The 27,449-nt window shown below is 37.5% G+C and overlaps 3 protein-coding genes and 1 long non-coding RNA gene across 4 annotated transcripts; 2 read left to right on the forward strand and 2 right to left on the reverse strand.

Annotated features, from left to right (window-relative positions):
* Positions 1 to 19: 19 nt before the first annotated feature.
* Positions 20 to 2,625, reverse strand: LOC133709411 (uncharacterized). The gene is made up of 4 exons (XM_062135143.1): positions 2,492 to 2,625; positions 1,394 to 1,718; positions 690 to 947; positions 20 to 413 (listed from the first exon to the last, which is right to left on the reverse strand). The coding sequence occupies exons 2-4, from the start codon at positions 1,664 to 1,666 to the stop codon at positions 144 to 146; spliced, it is 801 nt and encodes a 266-aa protein (XP_061991127.1). The 5' UTR covers positions 1,667 to 1,718; positions 2,492 to 2,625; the 3' UTR covers positions 20 to 143.
* Positions 2,626 to 2,705: 80 nt separating this feature from the next.
* LOC133709410 (uncharacterized) lies at positions 2,706 to 8,077 on the forward strand. The gene is made up of 10 exons (XM_062135142.1): positions 2,706 to 2,847; positions 2,941 to 3,131; positions 3,207 to 3,315; positions 3,800 to 4,145; positions 4,803 to 4,872; positions 5,328 to 5,395; positions 6,064 to 6,179; positions 6,272 to 6,378; positions 6,611 to 6,750; positions 7,435 to 8,077. Exons 1-10 carry the CDS (start codon positions 2,767 to 2,769, stop codon positions 7,689 to 7,691), a joined length of 1,485 nt encoding a protein of 494 aa, XP_061991126.1. The 5' UTR covers positions 2,706 to 2,766; the 3' UTR covers positions 7,692 to 8,077.
* A 2,737-nt stretch (positions 8,078 to 10,814) lies between these two features.
* LOC133709880 (endochitinase EP3-like) lies at positions 10,815 to 11,962 on the reverse strand. Its single transcript, XM_062135819.1, has 2 exons — positions 11,638 to 11,962; positions 10,815 to 11,442 (listed from the first exon to the last, which is right to left on the reverse strand). Exons 1-2 carry the CDS (start codon positions 11,909 to 11,911, stop codon positions 11,042 to 11,044), a joined length of 675 nt encoding a protein of 224 aa, XP_061991803.1. The 5' UTR covers positions 11,912 to 11,962; the 3' UTR covers positions 10,815 to 11,041.
* An 11,321-nt stretch (positions 11,963 to 23,283) lies between these two features.
* LOC133713014 (uncharacterized) lies at positions 23,284 to 25,724 on the forward strand. The gene is made up of 3 exons (XR_009847713.1): positions 23,284 to 23,674; positions 24,114 to 24,211; positions 25,261 to 25,724. It is a non-coding gene; the product is annotated as an uncharacterized LOC133713014 (long non-coding RNA).
* Positions 25,725 to 27,449: the final 1,725 nt, after the last annotated feature.

A 27,449-nucleotide genomic window follows, 5' to 3' on the forward strand; every position in this document is an offset into this window, starting at 1 on the left:
ATAATTTTAGGATCTCAAATGTCAGGAGTAACAATAAAATGTACGTTATAAGCTGATAACTTGCACCATCCCTCAAAAAGTTGATGGGAAATGCCCAAATGTAGAGGGAAGGTCGGTATAATTATACTACTACTCGACTGGGACTATTCATCAGAATTTGATTCTAAATGAGATCTAATGCTCTCAGTTACGTAGTGATACTTGGCAGGGCTATCCCACCAAGTTGGGGTACTGATTATGGCCTTCTCCAACCAGAACTTATCATACACCTTCTTCTCAGTCAGCTTCTGGTAGAACCTTCCCCATTTGTACATGGCACGTTTTAGACGAACACTCTCAGACCCTGAAAAGAGAAACTTGAGGTAGTCCTTTGCTAGCCGAGCCCACTCCTCACCAGTGATGATGTAAACATACTGCAACAAAAGCATTCGACTAAAGCATATCACAACATCACTTTGTGAAACTAAAGCAACTCTGTTGTGCTAATTACTAAATCATGTCAGTGACCAAACTATTTTTCAGCCAGGTGGGAAAGAATATTGGCCAACCTAAATATCATATTCAATTAAGCAGCAATAAGTGATACTCTATCTTGTGTAAGTTATTTATTTGTGCGCCTTACACTATACATCTCACCTTTGAGAAAACAACAAGTTTATATGAGTTGCTAGGGAATGCAGGATTATTACCAGAAATATAAATCCAATGGTTGCTAGAATCACTTGCAAGGTTTCATCAATGATTCCAGCAAAGCCTTCATCTTCTGACCCACCAGATGGATCTGCACCGCCACCGCCGCCGCCGCCGCCACCACCACCACCACCTGTGCCACTGTCTTTGTCTTCATAGAATTCCTTCTTTTCTATCTGCTGACGTAATACATCCTCTATTGAACTTTCCTTCTTCAAATTGCTCATTGCTTTCTCCAGAGATTTCCATGGGGAAGCCTGGATGCATTAAGATATGCAGTGAGAATGTTGGTGACATGCATTTGCAGGCTCACAAATACCATTACAAATATCAAGGAGCATACATCTTCACAACTCTTCTCATATTGTAGGGAAAATTCTCCAAATATATCATAAACAAAATCATTAAGCCCCCAAATTCCCCTTACTACCTATTACTCTATTACTAGACTCTGATGAGCAAACCTTGAAAATGAGGCACAGATATCTTATTAGGTCATAATGTCATGTGGCATGGGGTGAAGGGATAGATTATAGGTTGAAAAGACAAAAAGAAAAAAAGAAAAAAAAGAACTTGACATTGCAAGTATATCTCGGACAATTTGTAAGAACTTGGTTCAGCCATAGTTCAACCATAGTTCAACCATATATTATTCAAGTATTTTGCAGAAACAGAAGCACGGACTTATAGAAAGGTTTCTTACCTCGTCGTCACTTCCATCTTTTCCTTTTCCACCCAATAAGCAGACAGGGAATGATTGTTGGTACGTAGATACCGCCCTGCATCGCTGGTTCTTCAATACGGTCATGCACCGTTGCTGAATTGATGCATCACACGTTGCTACCAAAGGATTTCTAAGAAGAGCATGTTTAGCATGAATTGGTAAAATATATGGTTTAGAAGGGAGACGAAGAGATTGAGAGCTGTTCCTGAGGCGGATGCAAGGATTGCATGAACTAATCTGCACAGTGCTCATCCTCAATAAAATTCTCAGCTTCCTTGTAAATGTCACATGAAGATCTAAAATCCTACAATACCATTATCCAAATGTTATTGAATAATTACCCAGGAAAGTATGTGAACAGTAAGGTAGATGAATAGAATGAATTTTGAAACTCAAAACATGTGACTAATCACTTTTCTCTTCTCTGTTTTGGGTCTGACAAAAGAAAATGTGATATTTGATATAACAGATTCAAAAGTTTTGGAAATAAAATTAAACAATGCAGATGCAATGGTTTCATTAGCAAAATAAAGTGAGAAATATATTGTACAGTGTAGGATAGAAAACTGAAGATGCGTGAATCTCTGCCCTCCCAGGTATGCGATTACGTAACAAAAATCCTTAACAAAGAAAAGATTTCCTTCCCCTCCTCAGCCAAATACATTTCCCAGCACAAATACTTCATTAACCATTTGAAGTCATTTCACAGCTAAATTGTCTAGCAAAAGTGAGAAATAAAGTAATGTTCTCGGTCGAAAGAAATGATTTTGAAGTGATATAAATTTTGCATTCACTAATTGCAAGACACATGAAGAAACACAATGGATGAATTTGAGGTTGTAAAAGTGAACTGGGAGATTGCGTTTTGCTTCTTTTATTTTTGTGATAAACGACTAAACAAAACTGCTTGTAACAACTAGTGCCTTGCTCAGAGACCAATATGGCATTCATTTCTTTGTTCCCAAAACGGTAGAGCTATGAATAACAAGATTCATTCATGATTAAAAATGAGGCAACCATCAACATAAATTCCCCAAACAAAGAAATGAAGAGAGAGAGAGAGAGGCGGTGGCTTACGAGCGTTGCTCAACCGGTGACGGTGGCTGAGAGAAGCAGCGAATTTGTTTATCTTCGGAAACCTCGACTCCGAAAGGGTTTTTGCAGAATAGAGAAGACGATGAGCTAGAATAATGGAGCAGAGATAATATTTGTTTCTCTGGGCCTCCTACTGATGGGCTGCAGTGTTATTTGGGCCTTTAGTTGGGCCCAACAACAAACCTGCCTCAAGTCACACAGCTTCTTCTTCTTCTTCTTGTTGAGGGTTTAGGCTGAGTTGAGTAGAAACCTCGGGCATGGAGTTGGAATCAAGTTACGAAATTGGGAGGACAGCGGAGTTCATTGAGAGTAATAACTTCAGGAGAGTGGCTTTACAGGTGGGACTTGGTCTTGTTTTTTTTTCAACAAAGCTCTGAGTTGTGGAGTCTTTATCATATCTCTTTCTCTGTGTGTGTGTGTGTGTGTTTCAGTTCCCGGATGAGCTTCTGAAGGAGTCGGTGAGAGTTGTGAGTGCTCTGAGGGCCTCACTCAACAACAAGGAGGAAGTGGGGCTGTTCCTAATGGCGGACACGGCCTACGGTAGTTGCTGTGTGGACGAAGTTGGAGCATCGCATGTCGACGCCGATTGCGTTGTTCATTATGGCCACACCTGCCTCAGCCCGTGAGTGGTCTATTTCTAAACTCTTACTCTCCAAGCAATCAGGTTTTTTTTTCTTCTTATGAATTGAATTGGCAGGACAACAAAGCTTCCGGCATTGTTTGTTTTCGGGAAGGCTCCAATCACTGTTTCTGATTGCGCAAACAAGCTGTCACATTATGCTCAACCAAGTGGAAAGCCTGTTTTGGTACGATAATCAGATCCCTCATAGTTGTTAACACTGATACATAGCCATTATTTTCGTCACATCAGCATTCTAGGTGTAAAGTTACAACTAAAAACACTACTTATGAGTTGGTATTTTCATCCATAGGAGCAACAACAATGGTTTTATTTCATTTAGGATCAACTTTTTTTCTTTTTTATATTTTCTTTATTCAGTAATAAGTAATGAAACAAAATAATCATGGTAACAGGGAACAGATAAAAATCTAGTTGGACCTCATGACATGAGTTGAGTTGTTCATTTTTGGATCAAGGTGGAAAATTCTCATCAATTAGAACATCAGTTTCTTCTGTTTCTCTTCATTTTCCTTTCCGTTACACTGAACATTATTCTCTACGTATCATCATCAAGATAACCTGACTATTTATTTGTGGATAATCTGCAAGATACCAACTCTTTCTTGTTCAGGTTATAGCGACCAATCTGACTTTCAATAAATCTTTAGGTTCTTTTTGGGTTGGATTATGCACATTCCATACAGCAAATAAGAGAAACTGTCATGGCAGCAGGTGGATCCGAGTGCAAGCGAGAAGTTCAATTTGCTAATGTAATGTGTTCAGTTATGAATCCATCGAAAGATCCCCAAGTCTCCAATGACATCGTAGGAGCAGCTGATGGTCTTACTAGTAGTAACAGTTTTGGGACGGTATCTGGTAATGTTTATAGAATTGGAGGCTTGGTCTGGGAATTACCTGAGGGATGCAAAATGGAGGATTACTTACTTTTCTGGATCGGTTCCGATAACTCAGCCTTTGCAAACATTGTGTTAACATATAGTGGCTGTGAAATAGGTAAATAAATTACTTCTCTTTATGCAATTCATTGTGTATGAGAATGTGTTTGTAACTTCATCTTATAGGCCACTCTTCGATTGTTCTGTGGAGACATATATCATATATTGGCTGATCTATGGACGTGCATTTAGCCTATTTATCGGTGGATTTCACTTTTGCACAAATTAAAGAGGAGTGTTTCTTTGTGCATATATGATGTTGCATTACTGAACATAAATCTTTAATGCACACTTACTTTGTTCCTGTCCATCTAGGCAATCAACTGTTTGTGTTCCCTTCTCTTCTTTAGTGAGTAGTGAATCACATATTCGAGCTATTTATGTGCCATGAGTCCAAACGTAACCAAATCCCCCTCCACTCATGTTTGTCACATATTATTGGGACATGAAATCAGGCTATGCAATTGCAGTTACTGTTCTCTCTTATTCGGGCTTGGAGCTAATAAAATAATCAATTGTGATTCGAAACGTTTTATGCTACTTAGTTATAAATTAACACTTGATTGATTACAAATAAAAATCTATTTACAAGTTCGTATTACAGATGTGAACTCTCATGAAGCTTCAAGTTATGGAATTTGATATGCTGCTTATATTGATTTTCTTCCAATTTTAGTAATTTATTTAGTTGTAATTTTGGTCATTTTGGTTTTAGTCAGATATGATGCATCGGAGTGCAGTATGGTCACCGACTTGTCTCAACAAAGAAGAATTCTTAAGCGCAGGTAGTATCTTCAAAAATCATTTTCTTTCGGTAATATGGTGCAACGACCAAAATGAAACTACAATGGAAAAACCAAAGTGGGTTGATGGGGACTGCCTTGTGTCATGTTCACAGGGTTTAGGTTGCTAAAATTTGAAAAACAAAAGTGGAATGGAAAGGTTTGAGTCTTTTCTGCACAGTGGGTTGAGATGTTGGTTGATGGGGACTGCCTTGTGTCATGTTCACAGGGTTTAGGTTTCTAAAATTTGAAAAATAATTGAAAAGAAATGACTGCATAGTGGCTTTCATTTTGGTCCTTTCACCATAAAATCCTTTCTGTTTCCGCTAATCCCCTGCTTAAGAAGATTTAAAAACTTTATCTTGACATGAAGTACTGTTTGTTCATTCCACAACATCCTCTGTTCATGCCATGCTTTACTTTCATAAGATTTATTGTGCGTGTAATATCTTCTGCAGATATTACCTAATGGAAAAAGCAAAGGATGCTAACATTGTTGCAATCTTAGTAGGAACCCTTGGTGTAGGTATGTGATTTTGACCCTCTGGGATTTGTTCCATAATAATCTACTGTGTTTGACACTTTGACTATGGCAGTCAGTTTGTACTAGATTTTAGAAAGCATGGCTTGCTAGAAGAAATACTTCATCTGAATGTTATGTATGTTTCGTACCTGTCTTGAAGCAAGAAGCTGTGAAGTAAACTATATGATGAACCGTTGATTGTGATGTTGTTCATCAGTAGTTTCTCAATGTTTCTTGGTGTTGACTAGTTTTAAAATAGCGGTGCCTATGTTTTTATTTCATGATTTCACTAATGATAGATTCTGAGGAAAAAAAACCTTAAATTCATGGGGAAAAGTTAAATGATTCTTGGTTTCATTACACATTTCTAGTACTCTGTTACTTTGAGTTTCTTTGCTTTTCCTTCTAATTATAACCTGCATTTAATCTCCAATGATTCATGAGAAGCTGACATGAAAGCCTTGATTCAGAACTAAGTAAATAAGTAGCTTAAACATCATCTTTCTTTCTTCATAAATAAAATAAAAAAATCTAAAAATCTAAACAGCAAATTTTATTTTTCCGTACATTTTTTCAGTCGAATACATTTTGATATCTCCATTCATCACTTATAACTAATGCATTGTAGATGTCAATTATGATGAGATCTTTCTTTCATAACTATGATGCAGCTGGTTACTTGAATATGATTCATCAGATGAAAGAACTAATTACAGCAGCTGGAAAAAAAGTTTATACTCTAGTTATGGGAAGACCGAACCCTGCAAAACTTGCCAACTTTCCAGAGGTAAACTTTGATACATGCAAGCTGATAATTGCCCATTTTCCCTAATGGTGTTTGGTATTGCAATTGTGTTAACAGATTATTATTTATGGCAGTGTGATATTTTCATTTATGTCTCTTGCGCCCAAACTGCTCTGCTGGATAGCAAAGAATATTTAGCTCCAGTAATCACTCCTTTTGAAGCGATGCTAGCTTTCAGCAGGTACTGCACTACTTTCAGCTTACAAACTTTTCGTTTCCTTGTGACATATGCTGTGGATTGATTCAATCCTTTTTGTTTTATATGGTTTCATAATTCTAGTCTGTTGAGAAAATACCCACTCATGAGATGGTGTGTTGTTGATAATCATAACATGACAATATTAATTGATTAGTTTTGAGTTATGATTTCTTTTATACTTGACTCTTAGAATTCACTATTTTCATATCCCCAGAGGATCTCAGTGGACCGGAGCATATGTAATGGAATTCTGCGATTTGATTAATTCTTCTCCAGTGGACTCAAGAAACCAGTCTGAAGAAGCACGATTTTCCTTCATACAAGGTGGATATGTAGAAGAGTTTGATCGGGAAGGTAGGTCTCTCAGGCTGATAAGTAAAGTAGCTCTCTCTTATTGTTCTAACGCATCTTTGCAAAATGAAGAATATTATACGGGTTTAATATTCTAATGTATTACCTCTTCGTCAATAAGATTTTTTATTTATTATTATTATTGGAAAATAAGTTTATAATAGATAGATAGATAGATAGATAGATAGATGCATACATACATATTTTCTCATTCTTTGGTTACAGATACATATGAATCCTACAAAAGATTGCAAATTTGAGAACCCTTATATTTTCTCATTCTTTAGTTACAGATACGTATGAATCCTACAAAAGATTGCAAATGATTCTTTTACAATTGTCATTCTTAAATGAAAAAGTGCATGCATGCTTTTATTCTGTAGTTGTCCCATATTTCCTTATTAGAAGTGAAGGGCAACACAGATTTATTGGGAATGTATAGTCTGCGACCCTGTTCCATTTTAATTAGTTGGATTCGTAATGATGTTGTCTGATACTTTATGGGAAGATTGGTTTCTCTGATGAACTTTTTATGGATGTTTGAATCATTTTTTGGTTTTACGTCAATTTTTTATTTATTTTGAACTAGTTTAATTCTTGTCAGCTAAGTACTAAATTCTCTCAATTTCCAATTTTTCATTTACTAAAATCTCACATTGGGAAAGTACGAAATTGCTGCATAAACAGGGAATGATGCTGATGAAGACAAGGAAGGAGCTCTTGCTTTAGCAAATGCGACAGAGAAGGCTCTGCAATTGCGTGACAACCCTAATTCCATAGCCAAGCGAACGGCTAAGTCTGGTGCAGAGTTTTTAGCAGCTCGATCCTATCAGGGTCTAGATATACATTATGACACTTCCTTGCCAGGACCATATCTAATGGGGAGGAGTGGGAGGGCAGCAGGGTATCAAGATGAAAAAAGCATGCAAGAGAAATTGGAATGAGTTGAAGAAAGTTAAGATGTAAGGAAAGGACAAGGCGACGATTTGCGTGAGAATTTATTTATCAGAAGGAAGCGCGGAAAGCAGTCCAAGGACAGGCAAGGAAAAGAGCATCTTCAGATCTACTTTCCACCTTGGAGCTTAGGCAAGCTATTTGCCAAAGAGTACTAGAGTTGTGATGCGTCACAAACAATTTCTTGACGAATTTGTTTGTTATGTTTTCTTTTCTTTTGCTTTGCTCATTTTGTTTTTCTTTATAATGTAAGTGTGTAATTTAATGGAACATGCAATGAGCCGATAAGTTTTTGGATGTATGATTTTGGCACTTTAATCTTGCCCAAATTTAGGTTTACAATTGAATGAAATGCCCCAGATTTTACTAGCTAGCATTAATATGGTAGAACTTAGAGATTTACATATGAAGGTGAAAATATTTCAACAGTCGGTCTACTGGACCGTGCTTTATTGATTTAGTGTGCAGCATACATATCATAGACATCTATTTATATTTTGAGGTAATGCTTTAAGAGCCCCAATGATAAGGTCGTGTCGTTGAATATTGAGTTCAACCTCACAGATCCTTCTCCGTCTGGAGCTGTCGATCTTGACTACCCATTTAAGCGCGAATCATTCTTCAGCCGAAGCTGAGTCGCCGGAGAGCTCTGGACCTCCATCTGGGCTTTAAAGCTGTCAACAGTCTTTTATTGTGCTCAAGTAGGGGAAAATTGGAAAGGAAACGTTTCTGGTGGTCGTGGTTGGTGAGGGTGAGAATTTTCTGAGGTTAAATTCTATGAATACTATTGTTTCGTTTAGCGAAGTATGATTTTTTAGTACAATTAATGAAATTGAGAGAATTGAGAGTACAACAGTTATCAAAATCATGGTTCGATTGATTATGGTTTCACAATTATAGTGAATTTTTTGCTGACATTCATTAGTCCTTTTTGTATTTGTACGTGACTGGATCTGCATTCTTGGTTTAATGATGGAATTTGATGCAAGGTGGAAATCATTTACTCAGTTTTAGATTCTAGATGAAAATGCTATCAATTAAAGCAAACTAGATTCCAAAACATCAATATTTTTGTCTTCTAAAAGAAAAAACTTCAATAATTTTGGTCAAAAGATGAACCATTTTTTTGTGTGCATGTGCAGACATGTGTACTCGGTGCCATCTAAAACATGATTCATACCTTTCAAGTTTGCAATACATGGAGTGCGAGGATTCATCCTTGAAGGGGTAGTGCAAAAGAACAAAGTATGTGGCTGTACAATGCAGCAGGCGGATGAGTGTAATAGTCCAATTGTTGATTTTGAGACATTTTTTAATGTTCGTTGATGTTATTTTCCTAGTTGGCATAGGTTTTAGTTTAGACCCATTTCCCCTTTGTAATATGTGATGCCTCCCCTTTCTGTCTTTTCATTGATGATCAAGTCTCCGTAAAATTTGGATTTGTTGATATAGTCCATTAGAAAGTGAGGTGATACATTTTTGATACATCTTTGATACAAGTATGATATAGTGTTAATATAGGTGTGATATAGTTGTGATACATATGAGAATAAAGATTGGGTTTGTTATCAGTCAAAGAAACAAACAAACATAGGGATGTGGTTCCGAGAGAGAAGGTTGAAACATTGAAGCAATTTGCATAACAAAGAACTAGGTAACTGGATTTGCTGATTTTCTTTAGTTGGCTTGGAGATGGGGGCTAACGGTTTTAAAAATGATAGGTGCTAAATTTTGAATGGGAGACAAGCCATCAAGTCTTAAATGTATCACGAAACTATCCCTATTTTATTAAAGTAAATATCCAAAACACGTCCAGTTACCTTTACCTTTGCATGTGCATTGATTGACCAGTTGTACCGAAGAATTATATGGTAGCTAGAGCAATCCAAAGGGCGTTATTATGAATTATGCAATGGAATGGTTTTCTACTAATTTGAAGTAAACAATAGAACACTTCAGGTGTTGTCTTTCTTGGCCTGGGTCCCTTTACAGATAGAACAGCTGGATTAAGCTTAATGTGGGTGGGTGTAGAAAATGAGATGAATGTATCATTAGAGCTGGAGGGCTAGCTGCTTAGAGATAGCATGCACTGGAAATTCACTTGCTAGGTTTGCTGTTAATAGGTGACATTCCTACCGCTGAGTCATCATGGGTTGTGCTTAGCTTCGAAGAAGGGTTATAATTAAAAAGACCAAAGTGAAAACTTTATGGGATTTCAAACTCAGTGGAAGAAATTTACTATTTTCTTGTTGTTGAAGCTTGCATATAACTTCTGGTGCTTAATTGACCTTTGCTAATCATGAGATATCTAATAGGGACTGGGAAAACTTGGCATCTGAGGGTGACTTTGTATTATGAAAGAAGTTTTAACTTCAGCCTTGAAGAAATAGTTTGCTCGTGTGGATTAATATTTCTCTTGCTTTACTTTTCTTTTCTCTGAGTGGTAGGCTGCAGTGGAATAAATTGAGCTCTTCTATCTATTAATTAACAATTAACCACATTGCTGAAGGTGACAATTGATTCTTCAGCTCCTAGCCTCCTACAGTATCAAAGAAGTTAACCGGTATTTTGATAGTGGACGGTTAATGGTGTGGGCGTTTAATCATATGCAGATGTAAATGGTAACATATATAATATATATATATATATGCAAGGCTCAGGCAAAAGAAGAACAATGGTTTAAACTTAAGAGAGGGGGTCCAAATAGCAATTTCAGAGGTTTGAATAGAACCACTCTTAAGACTTTGGCCCCATTTCACTAAAAAAAAAAAAAATACATATACACCTCAGTCTGTTTATTTACTTTCTTTTGGCTTCTCAACCTAGCTCATTTAATTTGTATCTTTAATAACGATAGCATATTATATCCATATATAACAGGAGCAATTCAATTAAACTTCCTCAAATCAAGACTCCCAATGAAAGTTCACTTGGAGGATTCATGGAAATAACATATTCAAAATCACAACCAATTCAATTTTTCAAGTCGAGCAGCAGCTGGACGAGTCCGTTCCAGATAGACACAAATCAAGAAATGTATAGGACATTTAAATTGTAAAATTGGCAATCAAAATAAAATTGTCATTGAAGAAATGCAAGAATAAACTTCCAAATTCAACTAACCAAGCTCGTAAAAATTTCAAGCTCTTTATTTAATTATTTGATGAGTGGACTACACAATAGGAGGTAGTCCTCTCCTTTCATGGATTTAACATGCATGATACATCGACAAAATATCATGCATGTTTGAGAGAGATGAGGCTGATATTATTTTCTTTTAGGCAAGCTGCACTTTTATTAATTTATTCCAATCAGTCAACATGTAAAAATATAAATATGTCTAGCACAAGAGATTGTCACCGGGAGCAACATTAAATTGGGTGCAGTAGTTAGTGTAATAGTCGGCGCGAGCTTGAACAGTGGCTGGGGATTTGCCATCACATTCCACAGCACCGTTGATGGCTCGAGTTGTGGCTCCGAATCCTTGGCCTATAACGGAGTGAACATTGGTCATCCAATACCACAAGCCTGTCTTGAATGCTATCACGGGGTCTTGAGCCACCGTTTCGGGGGAGTTCAAGCCGTCAAAGCCAATGGCATTTCCGGCAGCTCCGTAATTGTAGTTCCAGGTGAGCTGGAGTGGTCCACGCCCGTAGTACTGCTTGTTGGCGTTGCATGGGTAGTCTGTTCTGGTCGTGTCGCAGTAGGTGCTCTTATTTATCTCTTCAATGTAGCAAAAATCTGCATCCATGCATCAATTAACAAAAAAAACTCTAATTAATACCAAGTCAAACGTAGGGAATTATGGGTGGTGATTTGTGAGTGCATATTAGTATCAGTACATTTCACTTTCCTCTACGTACAACTGTAATATGTACGTGTGTGTGTGTGTGATGCCCCTTCTAGATGGACGATGGGAAATGAGGAGGTACTTACGGCCAGTCTCATGAGTGACGTGAGCAAAGAAAGCTGCAATTTCCCTTTTATTCTCATCAGCGGAACCGGAGGTACCGAAATTGGGGTAAGAGCCTACGGCATTGAGAAAAGCATCTCTGGTGTAGAAGCTCTTGCCGGCACAATCAGCGGCAGCTTGGTTAATAATCCCGTTGAAGAAGTCCACTGTAACGATATCTGCCACGCTTTGAGCAACAGCAATTTGGGCTACAAATGCTAGCCCTAGGATGGTGAAGACTGCAACTTGGAAAGCCATCTTGTTTTGGTCTCTCGATCTCTATAGATGTGTATAGAGTTGGGTGTAGAACTAAGATGATGGAATTGGGTATTTATAGGGGGAGTATGCATGGCATGGATCGATGATGATCGAGTAATATCTAGTTAGGTCGACGCGTACGTCTACTTAGAGAAGACGTTACAATTTGGTTTGAAATTTCAACATATGATCGATCAAGATCAATTGACTTGACTTGTAAAAAGATGTGACGGACAGATTGGTTCATGTTTTCATTCTAGATAAGATACATATGCGAAGACTCGTTTAAGTTATTATTTTATTAGCTAGCTCACTAGCTTAGCTTGCAAAATAATTTTCATTGTTGCCGGTCATCAATAACCGTTAATTACTAATTATTTCTTTGGAGGTATTCTTTTCACAAGCAGTAGTTTTCTGTTTCTATATGGGTGATTTTATTCATACCTCCCAATTTGCTTTTCACAACTTTCTTATTTTTGTCCATCAAATTTCTGGAAAATTCTACAATGTGTTAACGTAGGACATGCATACAATTGTCTTAAAAGTGGTAAAATGAGTCCTCAAAATAGTAATATTAGTCCTCAAAGTGGTAATATGAGTCCTTAAAGTGGTAAATTTTCTTAGTTACCACATGAGTCCTCAAAATAGTAATATTAGTCCTCAAGGTGGTAACATGAGTCCTTAAAGTGGTAAATTTTCTTAGTTTACCATATGAGTCCTCAAAATAGTAATATTAGTCCTCAAAGTGGTAACATGAGTCCTTAAAGTAGTAAAAATAGTTGATGTATGAGAAATGTTAGCATACCATAGCTTTACCCCAAATTTCTTAATTTACCCTTATTTTTATTTTACATATTAGAATTTCAATCATTTTATGAAGCACCCATTCCATCCATATATCTTCAGAGCTCGAGTTGGTTGGATGATACCAAGGTTCACCGCAGAGCTTCGGTAGCCATAGTGTTTCTGATGTCAATTGGCCTATAAACAAATATGAGCAGAGAAAAGAAAGAAACTGGTTTGAGTTAATTGTTTTGTTGCAGAGCAAAGCTTGCTTGTTGATAATGAGAATAGAAAGTGAAATTTAAAGACTAAATTATATTTCTTTAATAAATGATTGTAGAATCTTGATCTTCGCTGCCTCTGTCGCTCATCAGATCTATTTCTAAATACCTCATTGGATTGCCTTTGTTATAGTCATTGTTGGTTAAATTAAATATAAATTAATTTATAATTCCTTAAGTTTGATAGAGAGTGGGTGAGAGAGAGGGGAATAAGGAGAAGACGTATGGGATCTGTAAATAAAAAGTGTAAACATATGGTATTGGATCTTCTCTGTTGAAATTGCACTTGTATTTTTTGTTTGTTTTTGGATAAATGGAGGCCAAAAATGTGTATTTTGAATTAGAGATGTAAAATCAGATTAAATTTTTACAAAAATTAAAAGAGATTCCAATAGCAAATTGAGAGGTTTGAATAGACCAATCATTTCTGCACATGCATGCATTTGACAAGATATAAAAATCTTTAGAACCCAAAGACCTCTGAAAACCAAAACCTTGTGCGACAGCACCCCCGGAACATCCTCGGGACCTCCCCTGGCTGCAAATCGGAATATTTTCAATCTTACCACAGGCAATCTTAAGTTGTACGTGATGGATTTCACTTTCGTTCAAATATGACTTGGACCAAGTTAATTAATGTTAGAAAAAAATCCCCACCCGATAGAATTCAATCACTCTGTAGATTTTTCATTGTTAATCTGGAAGCGAGGTGGGCACGTATGCAGGCTGCTGCACCACTAATTACGGAGCCAAAAAGAAGAGGAGAAAAAGAAAAAGACGTTGTTTCGATCAGTGAGTCCGCCAATTAAGCTACCAAAATTAAGTAAATTAACTAGTCAAGTTTTCAATGCTAGGCAGGTTCAGGCTAGTATCGTCTTGGAAACGCAAGCCCAGCTAGTACCGAAAAAGTTGACATCAATCTGATCGAGCACGGCACTATGTCCATCAACATCACACATGAAATTAAAAGATTTGATGTACCAAATTTCAACTCCTAGAGTTTGTTATTTGGACAAGTAATAGACTTCTTGATCATATACAGTTCTAGTTTTCCTGAATTGCATGCGGAAACAAAATTTACATTTTAGAATGATTAAACAGTCCTGGAAATTCCAGCTGTGATGAGAGTTTTTTTTTTTTTTTTGAATCAGCCCAAGGGGCAATAATATCATTCATCACAATCCAGAATAGGTCGTTACATACCCTTCCGCTGCCATTTAAGGACATAGGCAGACAAGAAGATAGTGGTAGTACCCACAATAGTACATAGAAATGGACCTACTCATTATACAATCAAATACGTAGAGATAGCAGGGATCCTCTATTGGTACTACGCTGGAGGCGCTAAAAATCTAGATTCCTAATATAAGGAAATTTATCGTAATTAGACAATAAAGCCAAAAACATATAGTTGGGCCAAGGGCCAAAACCCTAGCCCAATTTAAGGCCCTAGGGTAGCCCAAAAAAGAGAAGCCCAAACTACAAGGCCCAGTAGGATTTGAAGCAGGCCCAAACTTCAGCTCCTACGTGCGCCCGTGCAGTGCCGTCTGCTCCACCACCTGTCCGCTGTACCTTGCCGCGTCAACCACGCTCAACCAAGTCCTCCAGATCCTCACTGCCGCACAGCTCGTCAGAACTACTCGGCCGCTCCACCCGCCCGAACCGTGCCGCCGCACGAATTTGCAGAGCCCACGTCGGACCTCCATCCCTGCACAACGCTACGTGACCACACCCAGAGATTTAGTCTGGAAACCCACCCAGCCCCGTCCAACACCTTGAGCCTGATGCCTCCCTCTTTGATCTTCCTACGCAAATAGCGTTCAACACCCGTCCGGCGGCGGCCCAAGAGTGGTGAGGCAATCCTCCACCGATCCCCAGCACCGCCGGACGAGCAGAATTTTTGAAAACCTCGACCTAGGGCACACCGGGTTTCTTGGAGCTGTTCAAAGAGATATATTGTGTTATGTGTTTCAGCTATGATGAGAGTTGACCTCTTCCTACACTGTTTAATAATTCTAAATGTAAATTTTTTTTAGTTCGATGTCACATTATTGAAAAGGAAAATTTTATATTATTTTTGTTTAGATACACACTTTGTAACGTCCCGAACCTGAATTTACCCGTTTACTAGTCATTTGGACGGTAAACGACCTTTACTTTCATTTTTATTGTCATTTCAGCACTTTTAGTGGCCCTAAAAGTTGACTTTTTGTTCGGGTCAAAATTTGAGAAAATGTTCTGCATGGAAGTTGTAGAGGACGTTAAACCGAGCGCGTGCATATGTGGTACGTAAAAATCGGAGTTCGTATGCGAAAGTTATGGCCAAAATACTAAAGTTACTGTTCATGGAAATTTTCTATAAATAGCCGAGTTACTGTGGTAAGTTTCCATTTTCGGAAACTTATCGAGCCCTCTCCCTTCTCTCTCCCCGATCCTCTCTTCCTCTCCGACCTCTTCACCTTCTTCCGGCCATAACTCCTCCATCCGGCGACGGATTTTGACGTATAAGATGTCGTTGGAAAGCTCTCTTCCTATTCTTCATTTCTGGGTTCGTTTCGTAGCTTAATATGAACTGTGGAAGGTGCAGCAACGAGAAGAAGAGGACGGTCACTGTAGCAGTTTTGAGTCAACGCCGATATTTTCAGATTCCGGCAGTCTCCGGCCACCAAACTGGCATCGAAGTAGGCCTGGCATTTAGACCCGCAACCCGTAAACCCGCACTAAACCGCCTGCGAAAAGCCCGCACGAACCCGCACTATTGTTAATCCGGGCTGAAAAAAGCCCGCATGTAAAAAACCCGCAAATAAACGGGCCGGGCCGTGCTAAACCCGTTATTACCCGTTGAACCCGTTAACTAAAACCCGTTCTTATTTTCCTCTCTTTCGGCAACCAAGAGCAGCCTCCATCTCTCTTTTCTTCGAGCAGCCTCCATCACTGTTCGAGCTTCTTCCAGTACTGCCTTCGTCGAGACCTCCCCAACTGCAAGTATGCTTCTTTTTCAAGCTTGGATTTCAATGCAATTAGTCAAAATTGGAATACCCAGTTTCAGTTTCAAAGCACTGGGCTTTTTTTTCCTTCATTCAAATTTGGGAGTTATGTGTTATTGGTTGGTTTCAAGTTTGGAAAGTGACGTTCTGGTTTCAAGTGATTGATCCACTCTGCTTTGGCATCTATAATTAGATGTAGATTTGGTTTTTTGCTTATTTAGATTGAGAAATCTGGTTTTGAAGAATGATGAAGTAGCTCTGGTTGTATATCTTGTTTGATTTTTGAGATCTTAATGAAATGGGTTTTGGAGCTTTCTTTGGTTATAGCAATGGTGGATATTATAGTATACTCGACCTTTCTGATAATCTGCTATCAGGGCAACTCCCTAATTGTTGGGTTCAATTTCAAGGACTAGAGGCGTTGAATTTGGCGAACAATAGTTTCTCTGGGAAAATACCAACAATTACAATTTGGTTCTTTACAGTCTCTTTATCAATTACAATTACAACGTAACAATTTTTCAATTACCATAATTAGATGATTAGATGTAGATGTAGATTTGGTTTGGCATCTAATTACAACGTAACCAAATCTACATCATGTACCTTTTCAATTAGATGTAGATGTAGATTTGATTTGGTTTCTAGTTGTGTAGTCATTTAATCTCAAATCTGGTGCAGATGTATTCTAGTGGATGAGAATGATCGTGTTGTTGGTCATGACACCAAGTACAATTGTAAGTACCACACTTCTCTTTCATGAATAACTCCTACTTGATACATCTGTCTGTCATCTTCTTTCTTAAATTTTTGTCCTTTTTTTTGGTTTGGTTTGTCAACTGCAGGTCACTTGATGGAAAAGATTGAATCTGAAAATCTGCTTCACAGAGCTTTCAGTGTGTTTTTGTTCAACTCAAAGAACGAGTTGCTTCTTCAGGTACTTTTCCTTTTCTCAGGTTATGTTAATTGAAAGAGCCTCAAAATTTGATTAGATTCGCGGGAACTTAGATGATAATTAGATGTAGATTGAAAAGGTACATGATGTAGATTTGGTTACGTTGTAATTAGATGTAGATTTGGTTACGTTGTAATTAGATGTAGATTGAAAAGGTACATGTACCTTTTCAATTTTTCAATTTTTCAATCCACTCTGCTTTGGCATCTATAATTAGATGTAGATTTGGTTTTTTGCTTATTTAGATTGAGAAATCTGGTTTTGAAGAATGATGAAGTTGCTCTGGTTGACCACTTATTATAATGGTCTGTGCTATATGTGTTAAAGTGCTCTTTTTCTTGGAAGTTTATTTGTTATTAGGAAGATTTGGAATTTGAGATAGTTTTGTCGATTCTTGGTTGCTAGAAGTTCATATTTTTACTTTCAGGGGTTATAGAAAATGCTAAGGGTTCTGTGATTTCTTCCTTTTTTTGGTTGAGATGTTGTGTATTTGGTAGTGGTGGTGGACTTTCCTAGTTTCTTGCAATCAGTTTTGACCTTTTTCTTATTTTTTGTAGATGAGAGTATAAATGATGAGTCCCAATTTATGGAGGAAAAAGGAGAAGATGCAACAACAAATGTACGAGGAGATGATTTGCCTTCTAGAAGAAATCGGACGAGAGGTTTTACAGTCAAGAAGAGGAAGAAGAGTTCTCAATGTTGGCTGTCTTTTAAGGAAATTCCTTTGGGTGAGGATTTGATTGAGCGTGCAAAATGCAAGAAATGTGGAGCAATACTCAAATGTGATTCGGCAACAGGGACAGGTAGCATGTTATGTCATCACAATTCGTGTTCTACTTCCTCTGCTAGTAATGTTGTTTCACCACAATCTGCCATACGTTCTCCTAAGTTTCAGTATGAGAGATTCTGTGAGTTATTGATAGAAGCTATTATCAAACATGATTTACCTTTCAGCTTTGTTGAGTATGAGGGTATAAGAGATGTATTTTCCTATATCTCTCCTGCACTTAAACTCCCTTGCAGAAATACCGTTAAAGCCCATGTGTTGAAGTTATTTAAGGGTGAAAAAGTGAAACTTCAAACTTTGTTGAGTTCGGTTCAAGGGAGACTTTGTTTGACTGCTGATTTGTGGACCTCTTTAGCAACTGATGGGTATTTGACAATTACGGCTCACTTTGTTGATTCGGAATGGAGATTGAGAAAGAAGATTATAAATTTCTGTCATATGCCTCCTCCGCACAATGGTGTTGCACTAGCTGATAAGGTAAATACCTTGATAGGAGAGTGGGGAATTGAAAAGAATTTGTTTTCAATTACCTTAGATAATGCCACTGCCAATGATTCCTTTGTTGAAAAATTGAAGACTAAGTTGAACTTTAGAGGATTGCTCATAATGGATGGCAAATTCTTTCATGTTCGGTGTTGTGCGCATATCTTGAACTTGATAGTTCAAGATGGGTTGAAGGCAATTGATCCCTCTGTGATAAAGGTACGTGATTGCATCAAATACATAAAGGGTTCTTCGGCAAGAAAAGAAAGATTTTTGGAGTGTGTTGCACAAGTTGGATTGAGAGGCAGTAGAAGAGGCTTGAGGCAAGATGTGCCTACTAGGTGGAATTCTACTTATTTGATGCTAGATAGTGCTCTCTACTATCGCCGAGCTTTGATGAATTTGGGCTTAAGTGACAATGATTTCAAGTTGTGTCCTGTTGCTGATGAGTGGGATAAAATAGAGAAGATTACCAAGTTTTTGGGGTATTTTTATGAAGTAACGTGCCTATTTTCTGGAACAAAATACCCTACTTCAAACTTGTTCTTTCCGAAGGTGTTCATTGTTCAGCATAGTATACAGGAAGCCATGAGGGATCACGATAGTTTCATGAGACGGATGGGGATGGAGATGAATCTGAAGTTTGAGAAGTACTGGTCAGATTATAGCTTGATTCTTGGAATTGCAGTTGTTATGGATCCTAGGTTTAAGATGCAATTTGTGGAGTGGGCTTATGACAAGCTTTATGGTCCAGATTTTTCACAATTAGAGGTCTTTAATGACACATTGTCTTCCTTATTTGATGCATACGTGGAGAAGAGCTTCGATCCTAATGATTCAAATTACTCAATGGATGAGGGTTCTTCTCAAGCACAAGGCGATCACAGCTTACTTGAGGTAAAAAAAAATTAAAAAAACTTATTTGAGTTTCCATCTTAATGATTCAAGTTGATAGTTGGTCATATGTATGTGTTGATAGTTGATAGTGTTTTTTTAGTAATATGTATGTTGTTGCAATATATGTGTTGATAGTTGGTCATTGGCAGGCTTTTGATAACGCTTACAAAATTGGTTCGAGTTCAAGTATGAAGACAGAATTGAGCAAGTATTTGGATGAAGCAAGGCTAGAAAGAAAGCAAGAGTTGGATGTACTTTCTTGGTGGAAAATGGAGCAAATCCGATATCCTATTCTTTTTCATCTAGCTCGTGATGTGCTCACAATTCCCATTTCTACCGTTGCATCTGAATCGGCCTTTAGCATTGGCGGGAGAGTTTTAGATCAATACCGCAGCTCACTGTTGCCTGACAAAGTTCAAGCTCTGCTTTGTACTCGAGATTGGATTTTTGGTAACAAAGGTAAGCTCAAAACAACTTGGTTCTATTCTCACTTTATCAATCTTTATGTTATTCTAATATTTTTCTTTTTTGTTTGTTTATATTTTAGAAAAAGAGCGTGCCGAATTGGAGGATCTTACTGAAGACGTATTTGATTTGACATTGCAAGATAGATCTGGAGAAGGAGAAAGTCGCAATTAAGATGACTTAGACATATTTTATTTAGTACATTAAATATGTATTTCGAACCTATTTCAATCTTTGCAGCTACTATTATCATTGATGCTATTTCATCACTTATTCGAAAATCAATTTCTGCAATTGAAATATTTAATTATATTTCTCTAACAGTTGGAACAAAATACCCTACTTCGAAAATTACATAAGTCTTAACGGATTTTAATGGATTTGGGAAAAAAAAAAAATTATATACATAAGTCTTAACCGTTTCTAGTTGCTTAAAAAAAAAAAAAAAAAAAAAAATGTTAACGGGTTTTAACGGGTTCCAACGGAAAACCCGCAAACCCGCCGGGTTTCGCGGAAACTTAACGGGTTTTTACCGGGTCGGCCCGTTAAAAACCCGACCCGTTCAGAACCCGCACCGTACCCGCACTATACCCGCACGTTGCCAGGCCTACATCGAAGGTTCGGTTTTTGACATAGATCATTTCCCCTAAGGTCTTTCATTTCAATTTGCAGTGTAGAGGTCGAATTAACAATTTCAATTTCTAGGGTTCTTGGAATTTCTAAAAATTTTTCACCGGCCAAATTGGAGCTCTTCCAGGTAAAATTGGAACTTGTTGTAGTTGTGAAAAATGTTGGGTCTGTTGAGTAGGTGGTGCTGCTAAAATTTGGTGGCCATCGAAGGTGGTGGCCGCCGGCGCGTGGGCTCACGCGCTGCCATTGTTGGTGGCGTGTGGAGGCATGTAGGGCAGTGTTTTAATTTCAGTTTTTAGCCCATTAAATTGTATGATTGTTGTAGAGCTTGTATGTAAAGTTTGGTGAATTTTGGAGGAGTTTGGAATTATTTGTGAATTTCCGAAGTTTGAAGTTTTGTGATGGAATTGTTGGAAATCCGGCCGTCGGATTTTCCTCGTTTTCATTGTGGAATATGTAAATTGAGGAATTGGTGTTGTGGAAGAGATTTGGGTGGAATTTGAGAAGTAATGGTGATAGGGATTTTCGGGTTTCGTTTAGGTTCGTATTTATTTTATCGGATTGCCGTTTACGGAAATATAATTGTGTACAGGGCAATGTTGCGAGCTACGGCTAGATGAAGGAACTCGTTTGCGTGGTCGCCCAATAGTACTGTGAGTAGACTTTTGTTTTAAATAATGATGCATGCGTTTATTTTCTTGAATTAATGCTTTACCTAATTAATATATTACTTTCGAGCATACGAATGGATTTCGGAAATTTATTTCGATTTATCACGTGGATTTGCTTTCAATAATGATTTTCATGAAGTAATTATGATTTATTCCGGTTATGAATTTCGGATATTAATTTGTTATGCTCGGATTCGAATTTATAATTTATGTTGATTTTCGACGAATCATTTTCCGAGGTAATTTCCGGAATTAAATATATATTCTCTATTCGTTGATTTGAGATTTTTGGAAAGATTTTCGAAATGGGATTTCAATGAATTTATTTTCCTATTTATTTATCGACTTTCGGTTTTGGCATTGGGAATGCCTTGTTGATGACCTAACTATTCTTTTAGCGTGTGGGACATGCTGTAGATTTATGTGACTTTCTACGAGAATTTCCGGGTACGGTTGGGAATCGTACCCGTGTTTTCTTTATTCGCGGGACTTATGGGGAAGCCTTACTGATTTTCGATTTTTCATATGATTTTTACCCGCCATACCTGGGTCGTCATATTTATTGCTAGCTAGCCTATTAGTACTCCTCCCTGCTTACTATGTGTTTGTGGGTGAGTAAGAGCAGAGCATGGGATGCTCCAGAGTGTGGGACACTCCGACCCGAGCCTGGGAGGCTCCCTTCTTTCGTATGGTGAAACTTCTTCTCCATATTTTATCGTTGCTTGACTAGCGGGGCTAGTCTGATTTTCATTATAGCCAGTGGGTCTGGTATTATCTTCTTGAGAACCGAGATTTCGATTTTACAATATATATTTTTCGAATATTGTGACTAGCGAGGCTAGTCGGTTTACTGTTTTGAAATTCTTGGATTTAAATCTAAATGTGTTTTCTAATTGGTGCATGCATCGGTTTTTAATGAAAAAATGTGGGAAAGTATGAAATCCTTTTTCTCTTAAATTGTTTATTTTTGTCCACTCACGCTAACGTTTTTCGTCTAATTTCTCCTGGGCCTTTCGGTTTCTAATGCCCAGTTTGCAGGCGCTATTAGTTGAGGTCGGGCGTACATGGTTCGAGGCATAGTTGACGAATAGCTTCCGCACTTCTTTGTTTGGCTCTGATCTATTGTGGGTTACTGTTTTGGGTAGTCCACTTTAGGGGTGACTCGACCAGTTCTCGGTAGAGTTATCACTAAGGTGGGCCCCGCAGGGCCACCTCGGATTTCAGGGTGAAATTCGGGGCGGGTCCTGTCACACTTCACTTTGAAAAAAAGTTGTAATCTTCATTTGAACCCTCTTCACTATAAATAAATTAAAAATTGCAGACGAGATCACGCCAGTTTGGTTGCATGGTTACTCTAGTAAGTCTAGTAAAAACTATTACTGGGATTGCTTGGTTTGCCGATGACCCACAATCCAGATAGCATGATCCCGAATGTGGTACATTTAGGAACAAGGTGGAAAATCCATTGATCCACTACTTTCTTGTTACTGAACCTTTGAAACTTGTATTCTGAAAAACAGATTGCCTTTTAAGTACATTCTAATACTTCTTGACATCTAATCTCATATTTATATTCTCAATCGCTTGATTCAATTGTAGAGTCGTACAACAACTCCTTTAATTTTATTATCCTATTAAAAAATGTTTTTAAATGGTCATATTTCATTTCTTTTCTTTTGGATAAAGGCATAGGAAATTAAGAGCATCGCTGTAGCAAAAAAAAAAAAAAGCCATAGGAAAGGAGAAAAGGCTATTATAGTTTTTTTTTTGTGTAATTACTCTAATTTGGTATATTTGACCATGAGAGAGAGTGAGAGAGAAGAAACGTGGTTTTTTTGTTCCCGATGTCACATTGTTGGAAAAGAAAATTTTCTTTGCACATTATTTTTGTTTAGATACACACCCGCATTTTCTGTAAAATTTTAAATAGAGATTTCATCCTCTTTAGCATATATAAATAAAGTATAATAAAAAATTATAGACAAGATCACACCATTTTGGTCGCGAACTTGCTCTAGATAGCAACAATGTTACTGAGATTGCTCAATTTTGCCGGTGACCCGCAATCTGGATAGCACGACCCAATATGTGGTACGTTTTTGCATACAAGATGGGAAAATCCATTGATCCACTAGTTTCATGTTATTGAAGCTTTGAAACTTAGGGGGGTGTATTCAATCAGGAGTCTATTGGATTGTTTTGTATTTTAAAAGTCTTTTAAAATCCTGTGGTATTCAATCAAGATTTTAAAAAGTCCTTATAAATCTGGTGGTATTCAATTAAGATTTTAAAAAATTCTTCTAAATCTGGTGGTATTCAAAAGACCAACGATTTTGAAGGATTGTATTAGTAACTGGATTGTGAAGGATTCTGAAGTGCTTGGTATAAATACCAAACCCTATTAGAAATCCAGTCTCTATAGGTGAGATTTTGACGTCTTTTTCTCTCTCACTCTGAAGATGAAACCCAAGTGGAAGATGAATCGACAACGACATCCACCTTGTGTAGAGCGTCTCCAATTGATTGAAACTGGGAATTGGTCATTTGGGTACTCCCATTTTCCTGACACGTAATCACATCTAGGCTCCAATCTCTGTCCGATTTGACGGCCTCCAGGAATTGGTCTCTAGTGATCTGATGCTGAGCGCTTCCTCATGGTGAAAAGAGTTCTCAAGCAAGCTTGTATCTTTACTTATCGAACACCGTGTGCCATAGCCGGGTTCTTCAACAAAAATTCAATTCTATTCAAGTTTTCGAGTTGGGTGGTAATCATGCACCGAGTTGCTCGAGAGTTCTCTATCAATGGAGGAATTGGATATTACAGGTATGGGCTTTTAACTCGAATTCATCATGTCAAATTGGTATGAGCGAATTGAACGAAATGAAAGCAGAATTATCATTGATCATAAGTTATTCTTTTAATTCTTATATCTGGTGCATTCAACTTCGTTTGAAAAACTAGAACTTGATTACGTCCTCCAGGTTGATCTATTTGTTCCCTTTTTAGCTTTCTCAGATGAGTTGTAAGAGTTCTTTCTGTTCAAAATCCTCTATGTTAAGGGTGGTAATGTGAACTTGAATTATCCAGACTCATGTAATGCCCTAATGTGTGAGAGATTCAAGTTTTTGAGTGGCAGGAAAGGGTCATTGTTTTGGCGAGAGGTGTTGTGCTGGTTGTGTTTTGGGTGGTTAGGATGTAGAGGAACAAACGATACCATCTACCTATATGTATCATTGATTATTGTAATATATATGTTTTGCAGATGTGTTGTGGCTTATGCTTCAGATTTGATATTCTCTGGTGTAAGTTTGAATCCGTAGAAGAGGACATAAAACAAGTCTAAGTTAGTTTGGACCATATGTAAGTCTTCTTTGTTATCTGTTTTTTATGTTCTTCCTTACATTTTGAATAGTAATCACTATGGTCTGTGTTACTATGCCAATCTATTTCTGGTAGTCATCTGATATAAGAAACAAAATGTGGCAAATATATCTGATGTCATTAAGATAAAGTATTGGTGGCTGGAGTAGTACCTATAAAAGTCACATACATGATTGTAAAATCACTAGATGCACGTATAACCAAATGAAGACTAGTTGTACAAAATAAATGATCATTAAGCTGGTTAAAACTTATATAGGAAGAAGTTATATGCATTTTAGCATAAAACAATAAAAATATGTTCAATAGAGACACTGTGCACTAGCACTACTCTGTGCCTTTCAAAGGTTGTTTGTCATGTGTTTCTAACCAAGTCTGTAAACTTTGTTGTAATCTTCTTACAGTTAACATACTGATTTAGCCAATTATTGAGGGATCAGTTTGTTGTTAGTATTCTGCTCAGTGGTATTCCTGTAGCTCATAACTGTAGGCTTGTTATTTCAACTAAGGCTGCACCCTATCTATAGCTATATCTAGTTTCATCAGACAATGAAAGAGTCATATCACATGCATTTACCTTGTGTATATTGCAGCCTATTTCTTTCCATTAATCATTGTGCTTATATTTATAGTCCTCCATAGCATTAATTTGAGACATACTCGAACATATATATAGGTAATGATTCATCACCCTTGAGCTGACTTTGATACTAAACATGGAAACTGTGTTTCCTCCCTCTTGTTCTCCTTTTCTATATTTTGCTCCACCCTAATTTCCCTAGGTATCATGTAATCACGAACTATCACTGTGTGTTCAATCTTACTGATTTACTGCATATACAATCACATTATGTATTGTTCCTCTTCACAGAAGAAAGAGAAAAGTGTAATTTTTTTGAAACCATGATTTTGCATTGTTCAAACTTCAAATCATCAGTGTTTGGATTTACTGTTCTCCAAAATGTTAACATTAATTGTTTAACCAAGTCTATTATGGATAATTTCTGACCATCGTTTATTCATATTAGGGGGGAAGAATGGATGAGGATTCACCAAATCCTCCAGTTTCATTGCGTGCCTGGATTTCTGCCCTGAAGACAGTGGCTTAGGAAGAATATAAAAGCAAGCCAATCTCATATTGGATTCTTCTACTTCTAAGCAGTGTGACAATGCTCGTAGCGTTTCCTGCATCAAGCCTTCTATCTCGTATCTATTTTGCCAATGACGGCACTAGCAAGTGGATCATTTCTTAGGTGGCTGTTGCAGAGTGGTCTCTAAGACTCTAACTGCTTTGATATTACTGCCTACATACTTCTTCTGCAAAAAGTCTCCTACCCCTGTGAATTAGCACATACATTATCTTATGTTGTGCTTAGGTTTCCTAAGTGCTGCTGACAATCTTATCTATGCATATTTTGCTTATATTTGTTTGAAAGGCCATAGATTATGCCTGTTTATAATCGTTTTCTACTTCTTCTGATATTGATAAGTGTATTAAGTACTTACAATGCCATCTTCAGATATATCAATCAGCTGGTAATTAGTACGATTCACATAAGGAGCTTGCAATCAAGATAATAAACAAATAAATAACTACAACATAGCACAAAACAAAACGATCCATGCACTTATTAAAATCCACACAAATCTTGCTAATACAATACATTAGAATCTGTTCAAATCTATATGGAATTAAAACAATCTGTAGATTCTGCAGAATCCATGAGAATCCACGGATTATAAAAAGTCACACAAAATCATTTAAAATCTAGATTGAATACACCCCCCTTATTGTATTCTGAAAAACAGATTGCGTTCAAGTACATTCTGATGATTTCTGACATCTAATTCATATTTCCATTCTCAATCGCTTGAGTTAGTTGTAGAGTCGTACAACAACTCCTCTTTCTATCATGCTAAAAAATGCTTTTAAATGGTCATATTTTATTTCTTTCTTTTTGGATAAAGCCATAGAAAAGAGCCTCGCTATAACAAAAAAAAGCCATAGAAAAGGAGAAAAGGTTGTGTGTATCTAATTTGATATGTTTGACCATTGAGAGAGAGAGAGAGAGAGAGAGAGAGAGAGAGGTAACATGGTTTTCATTTTTTTGATGTCACATTGTGGAAAAGGAAAATTTTATTTGCATATCATTTTTGTTTAGATACACACACCCCATTTTTTGTAAAATTTGTAACCTCTATTTTAACCCCCTTCATCATAAAGAAATAAAATAAAATAAAAATTTGCAAACGAGATCACACGATTTTGGTCGCGTACTTTCTCCAGTAAGTTTGGTAAAAGTGTTATCGGGATCGCTCGGTTTGTCGGTAACCCACAATTCGGATAGCACGACCCAGAATGTGGTAAATTCGTGAACAAGATGGGAAAATCCATTGATCCACTAGTTTCATGTTATTGAACATTTGAAACTTGTATTCTGAAAACTAAAAACTGATTGCCTTTAAGTACGTTCTAATGATTCTAGACATCAAATCTCATATTTCTATTCCCAATTTCTGGAATTAGTTGCAGAGTCGTACAACTCTTCCTCTTCCTATCCTATTAAAAAATGTTTTTAATTAGTCATATTTGATTTCTTTCTTTTTGAATAAAACCATAAGAAAGAGCGTCGGAAAGTTTAGGGGAAAATGAGACTGCTCCTCCTAAACCCTAGCCACCTCGGCTTTGGGCTCTATAAACGACATTCGATGCCAGACTTAAACGAAGTGGTCTCCTTCATCCCTCACTACATCTCTGCAGCTATCAAAGGTCGGTCTTGATCGATAGACATCCAACCCATTTCAACGGCTCTCAGTGTGGACGTTGAATTTTGTTTCCTTAAAGAATTCAGTGTTTGAGTGAGTTCCCAATGGTTGGGGGTTTCGCTAGATTGGATGGAAGAGCCAACCATGTCAGGCCAAACTCAAGGATGGTGGGCTCTGGCTTGAGAGACTTTGGGCAGCAGGAGAATGGGTCACAGCCTCTAGGCATGGCTGCATCGATCTACTATGATCTGGATGGAGGCTAATGGCATCAGTGGGGGCAGTGGCCTCACAAACCAACAAGCAGTGTATGAGGGCCAAGTTGGACTGGTTTCGCTGTCGCAGATTTAACTCGTCAACAAACCACAACTTGGACTTCAGGTCGTCAGAGAAGGTATCGAGGTTCTCTGTCATGCTGCGATCAGTGCAGCAATGAAGGTGACCAAATCATCTT

The sequence above is a fragment of the Rosa rugosa genome, chromosome 5, assembly GCF_958449725.1.
Source record: "Rosa rugosa chromosome 5, drRosRugo1.1, whole genome shotgun sequence".
Classification (NCBI taxonomy): Eukaryota; Viridiplantae; Streptophyta; class Magnoliopsida; order Rosales; family Rosaceae; genus Rosa; species Rosa rugosa.

What these genes read in the sequence shown, in the direction of transcription:
- LOC133709411 (XM_062135143.1), bottom strand. Translation starts at nt 1,666, where the DNA reads ATGAGCACTGTGCAGATTAGTTCATGCAATCCTTGCATCCGCCTCAGG. An exon ending in AAGATGGAAGTGACGACGAG is followed by an intron (nt 948 to 1,393) that starts GTAAGAAACCTT and finishes TAATGCATCCAG; the next exon opens with GCTTCCCCATGGAAATCTCT. An exon ending in CCATTGGATTTATATTTCTG is followed by an intron (nt 414 to 689) that starts GTAATAATCCTG and finishes CTTTTGTTGCAG; the next exon opens with TATGTTTACATCATCACTGG.
- LOC133709410 (XM_062135142.1), top strand. Translation starts at nt 2,767, where the DNA reads ATGGAGTTGGAATCAAGTTACGAAATTGGGAGGACAGCGGAGTTCATT. An exon ending in TCAGGAGAGTGGCTTTACAG is followed by an intron (nt 2,848 to 2,940) that starts GTGGGACTTGGT and finishes TGTGTGTTTCAG; the next exon opens with TTCCCGGATGAGCTTCTGAA. An exon ending in AGAAGAATTCTTAAGCGCAG is followed by an intron (nt 4,873 to 5,327) that starts GTAGTATCTTCA and finishes TATCTTCTGCAG; the next exon opens with ATATTACCTAATGGAAAAAG.
- LOC133709880 (XM_062135819.1), bottom strand. Translation starts at nt 11,911, where the DNA reads ATGGCTTTCCAAGTTGCAGTCTTCACCATCCTAGGGCTAGCATTTGTA. An exon ending in CGTCACTCATGAGACTGGCC is followed by an intron (nt 11,443 to 11,637) that starts GTAAGTACCTCC and finishes GCATGGATGCAG; the next exon opens with ATTTTTGCTACATTGAAGAG.